The sequence below is a fragment of the Panicum virgatum genome, chromosome 2K (genome assembly GCF_016808335.1).
Source record: "Panicum virgatum strain AP13 chromosome 2K, P.virgatum_v5, whole genome shotgun sequence".
Taxonomy (NCBI): Eukaryota; Viridiplantae; Streptophyta; class Magnoliopsida; order Poales; family Poaceae; genus Panicum; species Panicum virgatum.
The window spans coordinates 632,410-647,208 of NC_053137.1; the positions used below are offsets into that span (position 1 = coordinate 632,410).

The following is a 14,799-nucleotide window of genomic DNA, read 5'->3' on the forward strand; positions in this document are numbered from 1 at the left end:
TACTACTTTACCCACACGACGCGAGGACCATGCGGCTCACCCAACCGATCACGTCGGGCAAGGGGGTACTCACGTCAACCGTTTCCAACCAGGCTCGACCATTGAACTTTGTAAGGACCACCGGGGTGTCCGACCCTAGAGGGGGAGGGGGTGAATAGGGTCGCCAATCGCTTTTTAACCTAGGGCTCAAACTACTTGCATAAGATAAACCTAACACGTCCTACACATGTTAGTTATGACTAAGGTTTATCTATGCTACTCTCTACTTACCCCTAAATGACTTGCAACCTAGCCAATCCTAATCAAACCAACTAGGAAAGTAAAGGTATGCAAGATAGAGTAAATGCGGAATCGTAATACGGTAAGTAAAGAGGTAAGTGCAAGAGGGATGCAAACTCCCGATTAGACACGGTCATGTAACGTGGTTCGGCACAAACGCCTACGTCCACGGGACACCGAGGCTCTTCCGATCACCGTCTTGCACTACGCCACCGAGGCGATGCCGGCAAGCAAAGGCGAGTGCCCACAAGACACCGAGTCTCGTGCACCGCCACCGTCTCTCTCGGTCACCCGGCCGAAGTCCACTACAGAGCTTCTCCACCAAGGAGGGGGTCTCCTCTTCCCCCGCACAAAGTGTCGTTGCCATTCCACACCAAGATGGAGGGTCACACGACGGATCACAAGTTGCTTGCCGCAGCAAGGCTTTCACTCAAGCTAGTTCTCTCAAGAACTAAGCCTAAACAAGCACTAAGCACTCTCACAAGTGTGCTTAAGCCTATATGATATACAATGAAGCACTATGGTGGTTGGAGATGATCTTTGGCTCTTGTATTCTTCCTTGGTCTCCAGCACTCTCAAATGAGCCGTGGGGTGGCATATATATAGCCCACACACCCCAAACTAGCCATTGGGAAAAGGCTGACGAAATCCCTTAACGCCGGTTAAACCGACGCTCAGTTCTTGTCATCACCGGTTTAACCGGTGAGTGTATTTTCCCAGCAACTAGCCGTTACAATCTTCTAACGGCTATTGATCAATCGACCGACGCTCTCAAAACTAACGTCGGTTTAACTGGTGAGTGCAAAGTTCAGAACCCCCGAAAAATGGAGTCTCTGGACAACTGCACCGACGCTCACTTTTTCTTTATCGTTGATTTAACCGGTGTCTCTGAGTCTGTCTTCACTTCAAGTCATTGCACCGACGAGTTGTCTTCATGCATCGTCGGTTCATCCGGCGCAAAACCCTAGTCTCAGCTTTCTGGGTCCATTGCACCGATGAGTACAATTTGCCTAACGTCGGTTTAACCGGTGCCTAACGTCGGTTTAACCGGTGCCTAGCGGAACCCCCATAGGGGCGGCCCTTCGGGCCTTGCTACGCCTATCCTCTCTTTGTCATCACTTGAACCTAAAAACCTGGGAATGTTCATCTTAACAATCATATTAGTCCAAGTGTTGTGTGTGTCATCAATCGACAAAACATTATATTGAAATATGGCATGAGAGGCCATTTTCGCTACAAACTTCACACCTAGCTTACGCGGAGAGTTATTTAGGTCCACCGGGGACACTCCTAAGCGTCTCTACATAGCCCCTTGGCCACGTATCTAGGACTGCGCATCAAAGGTCAAGTCAAGAAGGTAATTGGCTCATCCATACCATTATATTGGATATGTGGTAGCACGAAAAGTTGCTCAAAGCCGATGACATCCACGGACGGTCCTTTAATGATTCAAGCGGACTATGCCCAAGTGACTTCTTCTCTAGGCCCTACCATTCCGCTCGAATCTCGATACTACCACTCCAACATTACCTCAACGAACCAGTGTAATCAAGGATTATTGGTAAGTGCGATACTCCAAAACATTCCTTCCTAGCAAGCGATATAAGTATTCTAAGTAGGGCTAAGCATCTAGTCAAGTTAAATAATTAATTGACTAACAAGTGTCAAGAACAGGGATAACAATTCAAGGAAGGTAATGCAGGAAACTAGGTACAAGAATACAAGACATATGTACTATATAACCCAACATTACCCGGTGAGATAACTAAATAACTCAAATTAAATAGGAGCAAGGAATCATGCTTAGCTGCTTGCCTTGGTTAGCTTCGGGCTCGACCACGAATTGGACTCCGGGTTCAGGCTCAACGAACTCGGTGGGCTCCACGGGTTCGACATCCGACGGTTCAGTCACTATAATGCATGAATGCGATGCAAGAATTAAGAAATGAACTTATACAGGAAGCATAAATCATGGAATAATTTGAGCATGCAGAACATTACAAAGAGCTCATGAAACTTGGATTTGCATCAAAAGCATTTTCCTAGAATTAATCATAAATATATTAAGTTTTAGCTATTTCAAACAAGATAAATCAGAAAAGCCATGCAAACGTAACTAAAAAAACCAAGAAAATTATCATAGATACTAGGCATGAATACAAAGTTAACAAAACTAGTTTCACCATTTTGTCACTTTCCAGCAAAAAGTTTCACTTTAAACCATTTTCAGACAGAGCATAAGAAATTACACTAACGCCTCAACAAACAGCAGGGAAATATACAAGCAAGTTGCACCACTAGAAACTACACTTCACAAGGAGAATAGCAAAATTTGGTTTGGCATTTTTAGAGCAATATACAAATAACTAAGCATTTTAATCACTTTTGTAAGATAAAACTATAGAAAAATCTACATCAAGAAAACATACAAAACAACATTTTTCCTGAGTATATCTAAGCTAAAGGAATCCAAAAAAATAAGTTTTACTTTTTTTTTGAGCTATACACGAATTTCTATGGATTTTACAAAATTACTGCTCAACACAAAACCCTGAAAACGCTAGATGCACCCAGATCTAGCCAGCACAGAGGCTGACTCGTGGACCCCATGGGTCAGCGGCCCACCCAGGCCGGGTCAAGGCAAGGCCGAGGCCTTGACCGCGGCGTGGGTGCGGCCACGGCGCAGCCCACGCGCGCGCGGTGCGACACGCGCGACGCGGCGGCGCCGGCGGACGACGGCGCGACAGAGGCGGGGCCGGAACGGGCCAGGGGAGGCGCGCACGGGGTGGAGGCGATGGCGGTGGACCTCACCGGCGATTGAACGGGCGGAGAACGGCGACGAGGTGGCGTCCTGGCGGAGGAAGGCGGCGGCGGACGACGGCGCTCGTCGGGGAGGCCCTGCGGGAGGGGAGGGAGCCGGGTGAGGGCCGGAATCGAAGGAGCAGAGGGAGGAGAAGCTGCTCCCGCGAGGAATCGGCGAGGGGCTCACCGAGGGCGGCAAACCGCGGCGGCGACGGAGCTCAGGCGGCGGCGGCAATGGAGGATTTGGGGGCAAATGAGGCTAGGGTTTGGGGGGACGTGGAGGATAAGGCTGTGGCTGGGTCGCGGATAAGGACGCGCACGCGGTGCACGAGGATGGCCGACGTGTGGCGCGCCGAGGCAGTGCAGGTCTGCAGGGAGGAGGAGAAGGGTGAGGATGACAGGTGAGCCCGGACGAGGAAAAGAAAGAAATCAAGTTTGAAATTCGAAACGAAGGTGTTCCCGGGCTCAAAAATTCACCAAATTTTTACTAGAGATAGATAAAATCACCAAGAACACAATGCAACAAGAATCACTCAAAAAACTTTTGTAATTTGATCGCAGAAAAAAGAATAAAGAGACTGTTTTTGAAATTTCATAGAATTTCGTGGCTCTGTTCAAAAGTCATAAAATCCTGAAAAAATATTTTTAAATCAAAATTTGAAATCTAGTATTTAAATAAAATTTTTGGGGGCCAAGTTGCATAATAAAATTTGAATTTTCTTGACAAGCACATAATCATACATACACAAAATTGAATTCAAAACAAGACACACATGCACATGATGCTCCTTTATGCCTAAATGATGCTCATGATGATGTGGTTAACATGTTAATCATGTTTAAAATTTTCAAGTGGTGACAATAATCCGCAATGATTTTGGCAGTGATGATTTTGTACATATGCTTATTATAAATTCGTGAACAGGCTATTTCGAATTTATAACAGAAGTCGACGCTAGGCTACACGACGCGCATCAGAGTTTGAACTCGTTACTCTCAAAAAAAAAAATTGAACTCGTTTCGGCTTCCGGCCCAAACAATACGTAACCTAACAGGAGCCCAGTAAGAACAACTCCAATCTCAGCCAAGGCCCAAGACTCCGCAGCACAACGCCACGCCGGTGAGGTTGTAGAGGAGACCGGAGGGGAGGCGCCGCGGCGGCGATGGCGAGCGGCGACCGGGAGCGGGACGTCGAGGAGGAGACGCGGAACCAGATGATGCAGAACCTCTTCGGCGACCAGTCGGAGGACGAGGAGGAAGCGGACGACGACGACGATGACGTCGTCGAGGTCGTCGGCGAGGACCACCGCCCCCAGCTCCAGCAGCCGCAGCAGCAGCGACACCCGGTGCTGGACGACGACGTCGACGACGAGGAGGACGACGACGCCCGCAGCCACGCCCACGCCCGCTCCGGCGGCTACCACTCCGTAAGCCCGCCCAGCTCCCAATCTGGAGTATTTCCCTTGCCCCCGTCATTCTGATTCTCCCTTGCTGCTTCCCGTCGGACCGAGTGGGCTAGGGCTTAGGTTTTGGGATTGTTCAGGTTGGGAGCCTCGCGGTTGGGGATGCAATGGTTTGGGGAAGGCGGATTTCTTGGAATTTTGCAGGGAAAATTGGAGGCACACTTGATTTTTGACTTTTTGTTAGTGGATGCAGAGAAACATAGATGAATCCATGAATTTATTTGCCTCATTTCGACTTCAAGCCCAGTCCTGTCTACCATTAAATCCAACTTAAACATCATGGTAACACTACGGGAAGAAATCCAATATGAAAATTACATAGCTCTAAACCTATATACATTTCTGGAATGAACAACACTGAACCTATCTAGTGTGAATTTGGGCCACTGTGCTCTGCTAGTGCCACCAAAGAGTTCAAGATTGGCTCATGCAATTTTCCTTCTGTCATCCTTACATACTGATCTGACCTTCTAATACTGTGCACTCAAAGGAAAGCTGTCCGATTTGACACTTAATATTGATGGATTTATGCAGGAAGAAGTGGATGGTGAGGCAGAGAATGGAGGGGAAGGTGAAGGCGAAAGTGAGGGGCAAATTGGAATGGAAGAGGAAAGTGAAGGTGAAGCTCATCGGGCAGATCTTGATCAAGCAGAAAGTGACGGGGACAGGGTCCAGAGCTCCCCAGAAAGAGAACTCGATGACCAAAGGATGGGACCTGATGCAAGAGGAATGGATAGTGAAGATGAAGGCTACCAGCGAAGGACAGTATCTAGAAGAAGGGGAGTTGTTGCCTCTGAATCTGAGGGTTCTGAAGACAATTACTATGCTGATGGAGGTCAAGAAGATGAGGAAGCTCACCAAACAAGGAAACCAAGGTTAAGGAAAAACAAAATGCTGCATATCAAACTATAATTTAGTATATTGTTAAGCTTTACAGTTTTGAGTAGTCAATTCAATGGTTTATTAAATGTTTAGTTATTTTGGCATTGACATTATCAACACATTCTTCTCTTATTTTGATCCTTTATCATGTAGCTTGTGGCAGTAATAGTTTTATTGTGCAGTTCCCCAATGGAGGAAGAAAGAGATCAGGAAGTAGTTCGCGATGTGTTTGGTGATAGTGATGAAGATGAACCGGCTCCATATGGTGCACGCCATGAAATTGATGAAGATTCCCATGTAAGATGCTAAGATTTCGTTATCATGTTGGGCCCCCTTTCCCCCAATTTTATGTGAGAAGTAGGATTAATTGCCTTAAAAAATAAAAAATGTCTTGCAGAATCCTTCGTCAGGTTTACCCTAGAAGTTTTCTTCTTTTTTAAGAAAAATTTCTGCTCAAAATTATATGGCTCTAAATTGTTTTGTCGGCTGTGTAGCATGTTAGTTCTAGCTGAAAATCCACACAAGTTACCGCGTAGACTGTAGAGAATAAACTCAGTAAATTGGCCCTTTTATCTTCCTTTCACGCTTGCATATATAAATCTGAGATTTTTAAGTCGTCCGTGTGAACATTTTTTTGCTGGCACTTGATTTGTCCAAAGTCTGAACGGAAGCTATTTTTTAGCTTCATGTCTTGCATGTGTTCTACTGAAATCCATTGCTGCAGTCAGTTTGAAAAATGTTCACTTCCATTGCCTGTTATCCTTTTTGATAGCCTTTTTTCAAATTCCTGCTGTGCTCATTAAAATTCTTCTTCCTTTTCTTTTGTAGAGATCGCCTATGGAGGATGAAGGACAGTATGAGAAGGACATGCAACCAGATGATGTAGTGGCTGATGAAGATATGCAATATGAATCTGATGAAAATCATGAACTGAAACCAGAAGAGAAACCGGTTGGTCCACCGCTGGATTTGGTAGTTCCATTTAGGCAACCACCAGCTCGACCCGACAAAGTGAGTGAGTTATTGCCATGCGATGATACATTTAAGCCATACTCCGTATATTTGGCCACATCATTGCTGTCCTTTTCTGATGAGACAATTCAATGTTCTTCATTGTGTGATGTTTATTGATTGTCATTCTCAATTTGAAATTTTCGTGTTTTTGAAGCATGCAGTTTAGTAGCATTTTTAATGAATTTATAAGGTCACTTGTGTATTTGCCTTCGTTACGCCAAAGAATTTAATGTCGTTTAATACCACGTCATGTTTTTCTTGCTGTATATATCCATTATTACATTGGTCAATATTCCTTAATATCTACAATTTTACTGTCTTTTTCTTGTTTCGTTGATGATGTTCTCCATTTACATCTTACTATCTGGCTAGTGCAACACAACCAAAGAAGTGTGGAGCTAAACACTGTGCTTATGCTTAGCCAAGAAAGCATGTATCTGGTTGCTGTTCTTTTATGTTAAATCTGATAATTTAGCAAACATGTCCCCTTTCAAACTTTTCATGCTTCGCTAGGATTTTTATGATCCATGGTCAAAGGTTTGCACCTCTGTAGCTTTTCACATAGGCAATTATTGACTGTTCTCCTATTTTGTAGATGAATGTGATCAAGGTATCAAATATTATGGGGATTAACCCTAAACCCTTTGATCCAAAAACATATGTGGAAGAAGATGTTTTTGTCACAGATGAATCTGGGACTAAGAAAAGGATACGGCTAGAGGACAATATTGTGCGGTGGAGAAATGTTAGGAACGCGGATGGCAGTACATCTGTAAGTTAAATGTTGTCCATTTATCCATGAGGCTAGGAACTTACTAGCTACTGATGATGCTTGGCTTCTCTGTGTTTGTGTTTTTGCAATTTTTTTGGTAGTACATATATGCTTGGGCGGGTTGTATTGATGATTATGTGTTTATGTGTAGATAAATTTCTCCGTTGATGCTTTCTGTGGTTTCATTTCTTTTTACTCTGGTTGCTGAAGCTTTGAACATTTTAATTATTACAGTGTGAAAGCAACGCACGCTTTGTAAAATGGAAAGATGGAAGTATGCAGCTTCTGATTGGCAATGAAGTTCTTGATATATCTGTACATGATGCCCATCATGACCAGTCCCATCTGTTTTTGAGGAATGGGAAGGTAAATAAGTCCTTTACAGCTCTTTTATCAATCATCAATGATTAAGTTTCATTGACATTATTAATTTTGAACTTCAATGCAGGGAATTCTACAATCGCAAGGAAGGCTTTTGCACAAAATGAGATTTATGCCATCTTCCTTGTCTTCAAAGTCGCATCGCTTATTAACTGCTCTGGTTGATTCTCAGAATAAAAAAACTGTTAAGATGCGAAAATGGTTTGAGACTAAGGATCCTGAGAAAGTGAAACAGGAAAATGAAAGGGTAACTAAATCACCATCACTTTATCCACTGGACGTTATGTATGTGCATGACCTGTTTTTTCTGCCCATTTGAACTAAGATCCCTAGTTCAGGTGTGCATTACCTGTGTTATGCTTCTCCTGCCCATGGTATAAACCTACTGATTTTTCAATTACAAAGTTTTTTTCTGAAGTTTGCCATATATAGTTTTCTATGTCAGTTCACGTCTCTCTCACCTGCTTAATGAGGGGCCTAAAAGTTCTATTAGTTTCACTATGTTATTAGTGTTATGATAATTTAGTGTGACATGCTCAAACTAGTATCTCAAATAAAAGTTGCATCATGCAAAGACATTGATTAAGGCACAAAAATTACTCCCTCCATTCCAAATTGTAGGTCTTTTTGGCTTTTCTCGATATATGATTTTTCCTATGTATCTAGACATAACATATATTTAGGTGCGTAGCAAATGTTATGTATCTAGAAAAGCCAAAACGATCGATAATTTAGATTGAAGTAAGTATGCCGTCAATTTAATGATGACACTCAAGTCTTGTTTCTTGCTGTTCTGGTATTCCTTTTTCCCCCCCAAAACTGATTTCATAAGCATTTGGGCAGATGCTGTCCTTTCTACTGATACAGTAATTGTGCAGGCTAGGGGCCAAAATATACGGGCCCATTCAATTCTTCAACGCAAAAGAGAAAATGTGAACCGCAAGTACACACAACCTGCCCGACCAAGGCGGCAGCTTTCTCCAGGGTTCTTGGAAGATGCTTTAGATGAGGTTGATTCCTTGTTGTTTAGCTGCTTTTTTTTCCTGCCAATTAGATAGTATTGTTATTATTAGCTATTGCCATATGCACATCAACTACTGTTGCAACTTCCACTCCTGTTAGGTTCATCTACCCAGTCATCACCAAAAAGGAAAGAGTGGAAAAAGGAAAATGAAAAAAAAAGTTTGGTTGAGTGAAAACAAGTTTGTGATGCAGTTTTCCCTTGTTGAGACTTTTTAGGTGCAGTTGAATTCAGGAAACATAGCAAGTGGACAAATGCCTAATTACTGTTTTTCTGTTTTTCCTTTTTACCGTAACCGAACTTTTTTCTGAGCTACCATGTGAATATGCCTATGCCACACTTAATATGTTTCATTTACAACAAAATAAGTGTAAACTGGCTGAAGCTTAGTCCAGCTGTCTTTAATGATGAGATATTTTTTCATTTGTGTATTATGATGTGTTACTCAACTCTTGGGGTTACCCCTTGTTGAATGGATACATGCAGAATTGGGCTACATGATAATCTTACCCTGTTATTGTTGCTTATGTTTTGTTAGGATTTAAAATTTTAGATACATATTTGAATAGCTGGTCTTTAGATATAATAAAGAGCTGTGCTGTGCTGATTTACAACTTTGCCCCAATAGATTGTTCTTGGATCTGGCAAGATCACAAACATGATTGTTCTGACAGCTCTGAGAAACTGCCTTGTTTTTGGGATATTAATGATGTTATGTTGCATCTGTCCATTTACCATCACTATTAGCCCGGACAGTGCCAAGTATTGATTGAAGTTGTTCATATTTGGCAGGATGAGGAGCCTGACTATGGTTCTCGGCGGGTGCCAGGTCGTAGACGTTTTGAGGATGAGTTGGAAGCTGAAGCGCTAGCTGAGAGGCGTATCATCAATGCAAAGAAGGTGAGCAATTGAGCGCATGATTTCTCAGTTCTCACTTGAACCAAACTTTTTAATATTTGTACTTATCTATATGCCCTGCACATTTTCAGTCAAATATGAGCAGAAATGTTCCCCGCAAACCATCATACGCCCCTGCTCGTCCACCGAGACGTCAAGCTGATGAATACTCGGAGAGTGAGAGGGAGGAATCAGAATATGAAACTGACGGCGAGGATATTGAGCACTCACCAACCCGTGGAAGGGAAGATGAGCTGGATGAGGAGGATGAATACGAGGAAGATGCTGAAGAAGAAGCGCCTCTATCAGATGAAGAAATGGAGGTTAGATATCTGGGCTTTGAAATACAGTGTTTCTTTTCCCATAGATTAAGCACTCTGGATTTCTTAGCATTAAATAGCAGACTCAGTTTTTTCTTAAGCTAATATTTCAAAGAATGGAATGCTTTGCATGACACGAGAATAATATTTCCAGAAAGTTAGACTGTAGAACTGGAATTTATTTGAGATTTGGTTTAAAAGCCAGACTTGTGTGGGCAGACTTTTAGTCAGTAAACTTGGACTAATTGTTAGTAGATCGGTAAAGCCAGATTCTCAGTTATGCGGATCTTATGTAAATTGAACTGTTAAACAAGAACAAAATGGAACCTTTTTTGCGGTATGTATTTGAAAGCGTGAAGATCATAGTCTATTTATTTTAGTATTCATCCTGGGCAAGAAAGTGATAGCAACGTCGCAGTCGAGTCCTGCTGACTATAGAACAGAAAGCTTTATTCATCCATAAAAGGCAGGAATCATTGCCTCATTGTTGAAAGCAACTGACTTGCTATCTTTTTAAATCTCTGTTGTGCAGTCACCTTTACCTTTTTTGAATTTAGTGCACACGGAATTCTTTGCTTATGCAATTGTGGGACACCAAAACTTGGAAACTGAAAAGAAACGCCACTGTGCATATATATATATATATATATATATATATATATATATATATATATATATATTACAATCAAACTGGTACTGGCGCTGCAGGCGCCGAAACGGAAGAGAGAATCAGGAGGCGGCAGCCACAGGCGGGAGGAGCTGGTCTCCGAGGAGGAGGAGGACGACTCTCCCCCGAGGAAGCAGCAGGCCGTTCATCGCAGGAAGGCCGTCGTTTTCGACGACAGCGACGAGGACTGACTGACGATGAACAGGACAAGAAAAAAATTTTGTAAAACGCGGGTGTATTGACCAGGTGGTACGGTTTTGTTTCATTTTTTTCTCAAAAAGGAGAATTTTTTGTTCCCTGCAAACAGGATGTCACGTTAATTGTTATTATTCGGCGTGCTGGTATTATTTATATATTAGATAAAGAAAAAAGAAAGGCCCGCCAAAATGCTGCAAAGTTGTAGTGTGAAATTTGAACTGCGGAAACTGTGCGTGGTTTTACAAAATTCGCGGTGAAACTTTGTATATGTTGTCATGTTGATGAGAAATTCAAAAAAGCCTCCCTCCTTGGTGTTGGTAGCCGCAGAATTGAGTTGACCGGAATGGGGACGGTCGCCGAGGAGGAAGTTTCGTCTTGGGAGACCGGACCGGCGACCGCGTCGTCGCCGACACGCACGCATCGGTCGTCTCCGGCTGCCACCATCCCCTTGTGGCTTGTACTTGCAGGCACGGCTAACGAGAACACGTGGCCGGCTGCACGGGACCCATCTGTCAGAGCTGAGCCTGCGAATATTATTCACTCTGTTTGCTGTATCCAGCCAATAGTATTTTTCTCCCGCAAAAAATCAGCACCAGCCACAGAGGTATTATTATTTGAAGGAGAGCGGTAGGTGGGCGTTGGAAAGAAGGCAGACGGTCTGCCGCAGACCAACGATGTCAGCAAGTTTGCCGCCGCTCGCTAGCTCTTTGGTTTCCAACCATGGGAACTCGACTCGACTGCAATTTGCATGTCCTCTTCTTGCTCTTAATTTCTCAAATCGTCGCTACGCTACAAGAAAGATCAATGTGTGCGACTTGAGAGACGACGATTTGATGGCATCTCTCCATTATTCATCGTCGTTTGCTAGCATGCATGGGACTTGATCCATTCCATCCATCACAATACGTATTATATTGCTATTCTTTCTTTTTATGTCAAACATGCAAGGTGCTTCTTTTCATTGCTATAAGAAGGTGCAAGAACCGTCGATAGTGAAGTGTTGCCCATAGCATAGGAAGGGCATGTGTCGTCGTCGTTGAGAGTTTTTTTTTCTCTAGCAAAAGTTGCTTAAACAAAGAGGAAAATGACAAGAGTAGGGAGAAATAATAAGGAAGAAAATGACGAAACTAATGATGCCAGGGGAGACATGTTGTCATCAAGAAAATAAGGTACCACCGCTTTGATGGGGTAGCACACTACCCTAATCTCAGGGGCGGATCTACAAAATTAAATGTTCTACAAATAAACTGTGCTAGCTTTTATTATACTGGCAAGTATAGATGTCTATCCATGGCCACCAGTTTGCCGCTCTCTTGTTCCATAGGACTCAACTGCAAAGCAACAAACGGCATGACAGGACCCAGTCCCATCTTCGTCCGCTTCCTCTTAACTTTCCTGTGTCTTCTATCGCAACAATAAAAGATCATACTAGACACTTTTGAAAAGTTTCAGGATCTACTCCTCCAGTAGTAATCCATGTCGCATCATTTTGCTATCAAGCAACAAACGGTAGATTTTGATCCCGAATTCATCTCGACCACCGTCTATATATGTCAAGTAAGGAAGTACTTCTCTTATTTGCCAAGAAGGTGCAAAAATCGTCGGCAGTGCTGTCCATAGAACATGAGATGAGGCTGAGAAGTTTGTCCTCTAGCAACAGTTGCTTATATTAGACGAGTCAAATAAAGAAGAAAAGACACATCTTTAGGGAAATGAAGATAAAAGGACAAAAATAGTGAGTCAAGAGAACTGGCTGATGACATGTTGTACAGAGAGAGACAAGACACCACCGCTTGGTGAGGCGGTGTGACGATACCCTACCCTAGTGTACATTGCTATCGTGGCATTATGCATGGAAGCAATGTGTAACTCAAGCAATGCAAGACATAACTAATTAAATTTTGGTAGGAAGGGGTTACTAATGTTTCAAGGCTTAGCTTTAATTTGGGGCTATAAATTTAAAAACTAAATGGTTGAAGGACTGAAGATCAAAAATACACTTTATAGGCCATGGCCTTACCCCTACTTTTATATTGGTACCTCCCGTTTCATACTATCCTTGTGATGTTGTTGCCTTAGCAAGTATTTAAAAATATCCTACAATGAATATCTTAATTTGGTTACTACCTAGAATGCCATGGTAGAGCAAGAATTTCATGTGAACGATTTTTTTAGATTTCCAAGTATGATTACTTGTACTAATACAGCTTGAGTAACCGTAAGGATGGGGAAATACTACCATGAATAATGGAGAGATGAAATAGCATTATAATCATAGTTGGGTGCCAAACTCAATACAAGGTTCTCCGAGGTGGGGAAAAACAACAGTAACAAATTTAGGATCTTAAACAATAGCATTACCATGTTTTATCTATTTTCGGGAACTCTATTTTCCCTTCTCAGTTTTTCTTCCCCCTCTTTCTTTGACGAACTTGCTAGATCCTCCATCCTCTCCGATCCCAATCCTAGAATGAGCTCGCCTGAGCACTCCACTCCACACCTTCTATACTCAAATCCTAGGACCCTACTATGAATAATGGAGAGATGAAATGTTGTCAAGCATCATAATCAAAAGACGAGTGCCAAACTCATTACAAGCTTCTCTAAGATGAAAAAAATAATACTAACAAATTGAGGGTCTCAAACAATGGCACTGCCATGTTTTTCCTATTTCTGGGAACTCTATTTCCCCTTACTTTTTCTTCCTCTTCCTCTGACAAACTTGCTAGGTCCTCCATCCTCCCCGATCCCAACCCTAGAATGAGCTCACTTGAGCACTCCACTCCACACCTCCTATACTCAAATCCTAGGACCCTATGAGCAGTAGCCTGTGCCAAGGATAAAGTTGAGCTATTCAATGATGGAAAAAACTTTTGTACAATTTTTATATATGATTTACAAACTTTTCTCTATTTTTCCTATTTTTTCCTAGTGTGTCCAAAATCCACTCAGAAAATTTAAAGGAAAATATGAGATCAATCAAATCTGACCTTTGTTAACTTCCTTCTCTAGTGTCTGCAATCCTATCTCTGCTGCCGCAAGCTCCTCCGATGAGAGGGGCACTTAAACCACACATGGGATTTCCATGTCCCTTGTAAGGAAAGGGAAAGGAGGAACGCGGTGGTGTCCACCCGACAGCCTTTTATTCATGACAAGCAAGCAAATCTGGTAGGAGAGAAAGTGCCGGCGAGAATGAAAAGGTAAAGAGCAAGCGAGGGAGGCACGAAAGCATAAATAAAGGGAAAGCGAGCACAGCCCTAATAGATTCCTCGTGGGCTCACATTCGCCCATCTTCAATCCCACGCGTTTATTGGGCCGTTTAATGGGCTATGATCTTATAAATTTGGGAGAGATGTTTATATGGGCAAGTGAGAAAGACTAGTTAGTGGCATAGTAGCGGAATTTAGTCACGTAATGGATCGATTCCACAATTTGGGCTTTGAGTTAGCGGTCTGGTAGGCCAATGTTTTCGAGAAAATGTGGGCTTCACTTTAGAAATATTTAAACGACATGTTCAGTTACCCATCTCGCGGCTATGCTACAGCTAGATTTGCAAGATACGCTCCTCTAGCTGCTACAGCTGTATTGATATCTAGTAGCTACAGCCGCAGCTGCAATAATTTATGCTGATCAGACTCAAAGATTCTAAATTTGACGCCAATACCTCTTTTACTTCGAATGCATACGAACTTACCAATCTTGGCATCAATTTGCAATTTTTGCGAATATTATCCAGATGTGAAAGAAAAGAATGGCACATCCCAAGCTACAACTACACTTATGCATGTTTGACGACCATGTTCACCGAAAAATGTGAACCACTTACAATTCCTTCCGGTGGTGGATAATTCCAGCCTTAAAATAATGGAATTTCCAAATGAGCAACCAATGGAAATGAAAAGTAAAAACACCGATAGCAAGTGACTGCATGAAGAACGACGGCAGCGGCAGGCAGGAAGCCGGCCAGGCAGCGGCAGTCACTTTCTGAACCCTTGAACTTTCTGAAATTTCGTTCCGGTCCTCCGTCCGGTCCATGAAAATTCTGCGTGGGCCCCACCGCGTAGTACTAGTATCGTACCCCCTACCCCACCCAGTCCATCGAC

At 42.9% G+C, this 14,799-nt stretch overlaps 1 protein-coding gene across 1 annotated transcript; it reads left to right on the forward strand.

Annotated features, from left to right (window-relative positions):
- The first annotated feature begins 4,159 nt into the window (after positions 1–4,159).
- On the forward strand, positions 4,160–11,000 carry LOC120660155 (protein LEO1 homolog). The gene is made up of 11 exons (XM_039938534.1): positions 4,160–4,508; positions 5,079–5,419; positions 5,609–5,723; positions 6,255–6,437; positions 7,036–7,212; positions 7,447–7,578; positions 7,661–7,840; positions 8,472–8,603; positions 9,407–9,514; positions 9,604–9,834; positions 10,540–11,000. Exons 1-11 carry the CDS (start codon positions 4,245–4,247, stop codon positions 10,687–10,689), a joined length of 2,013 nt encoding a protein of 670 aa, XP_039794468.1. The 5' UTR covers positions 4,160–4,244; the 3' UTR covers positions 10,690–11,000.
- The last annotated feature ends 3,799 nt before the right edge of the window (positions 11,001–14,799 follow it).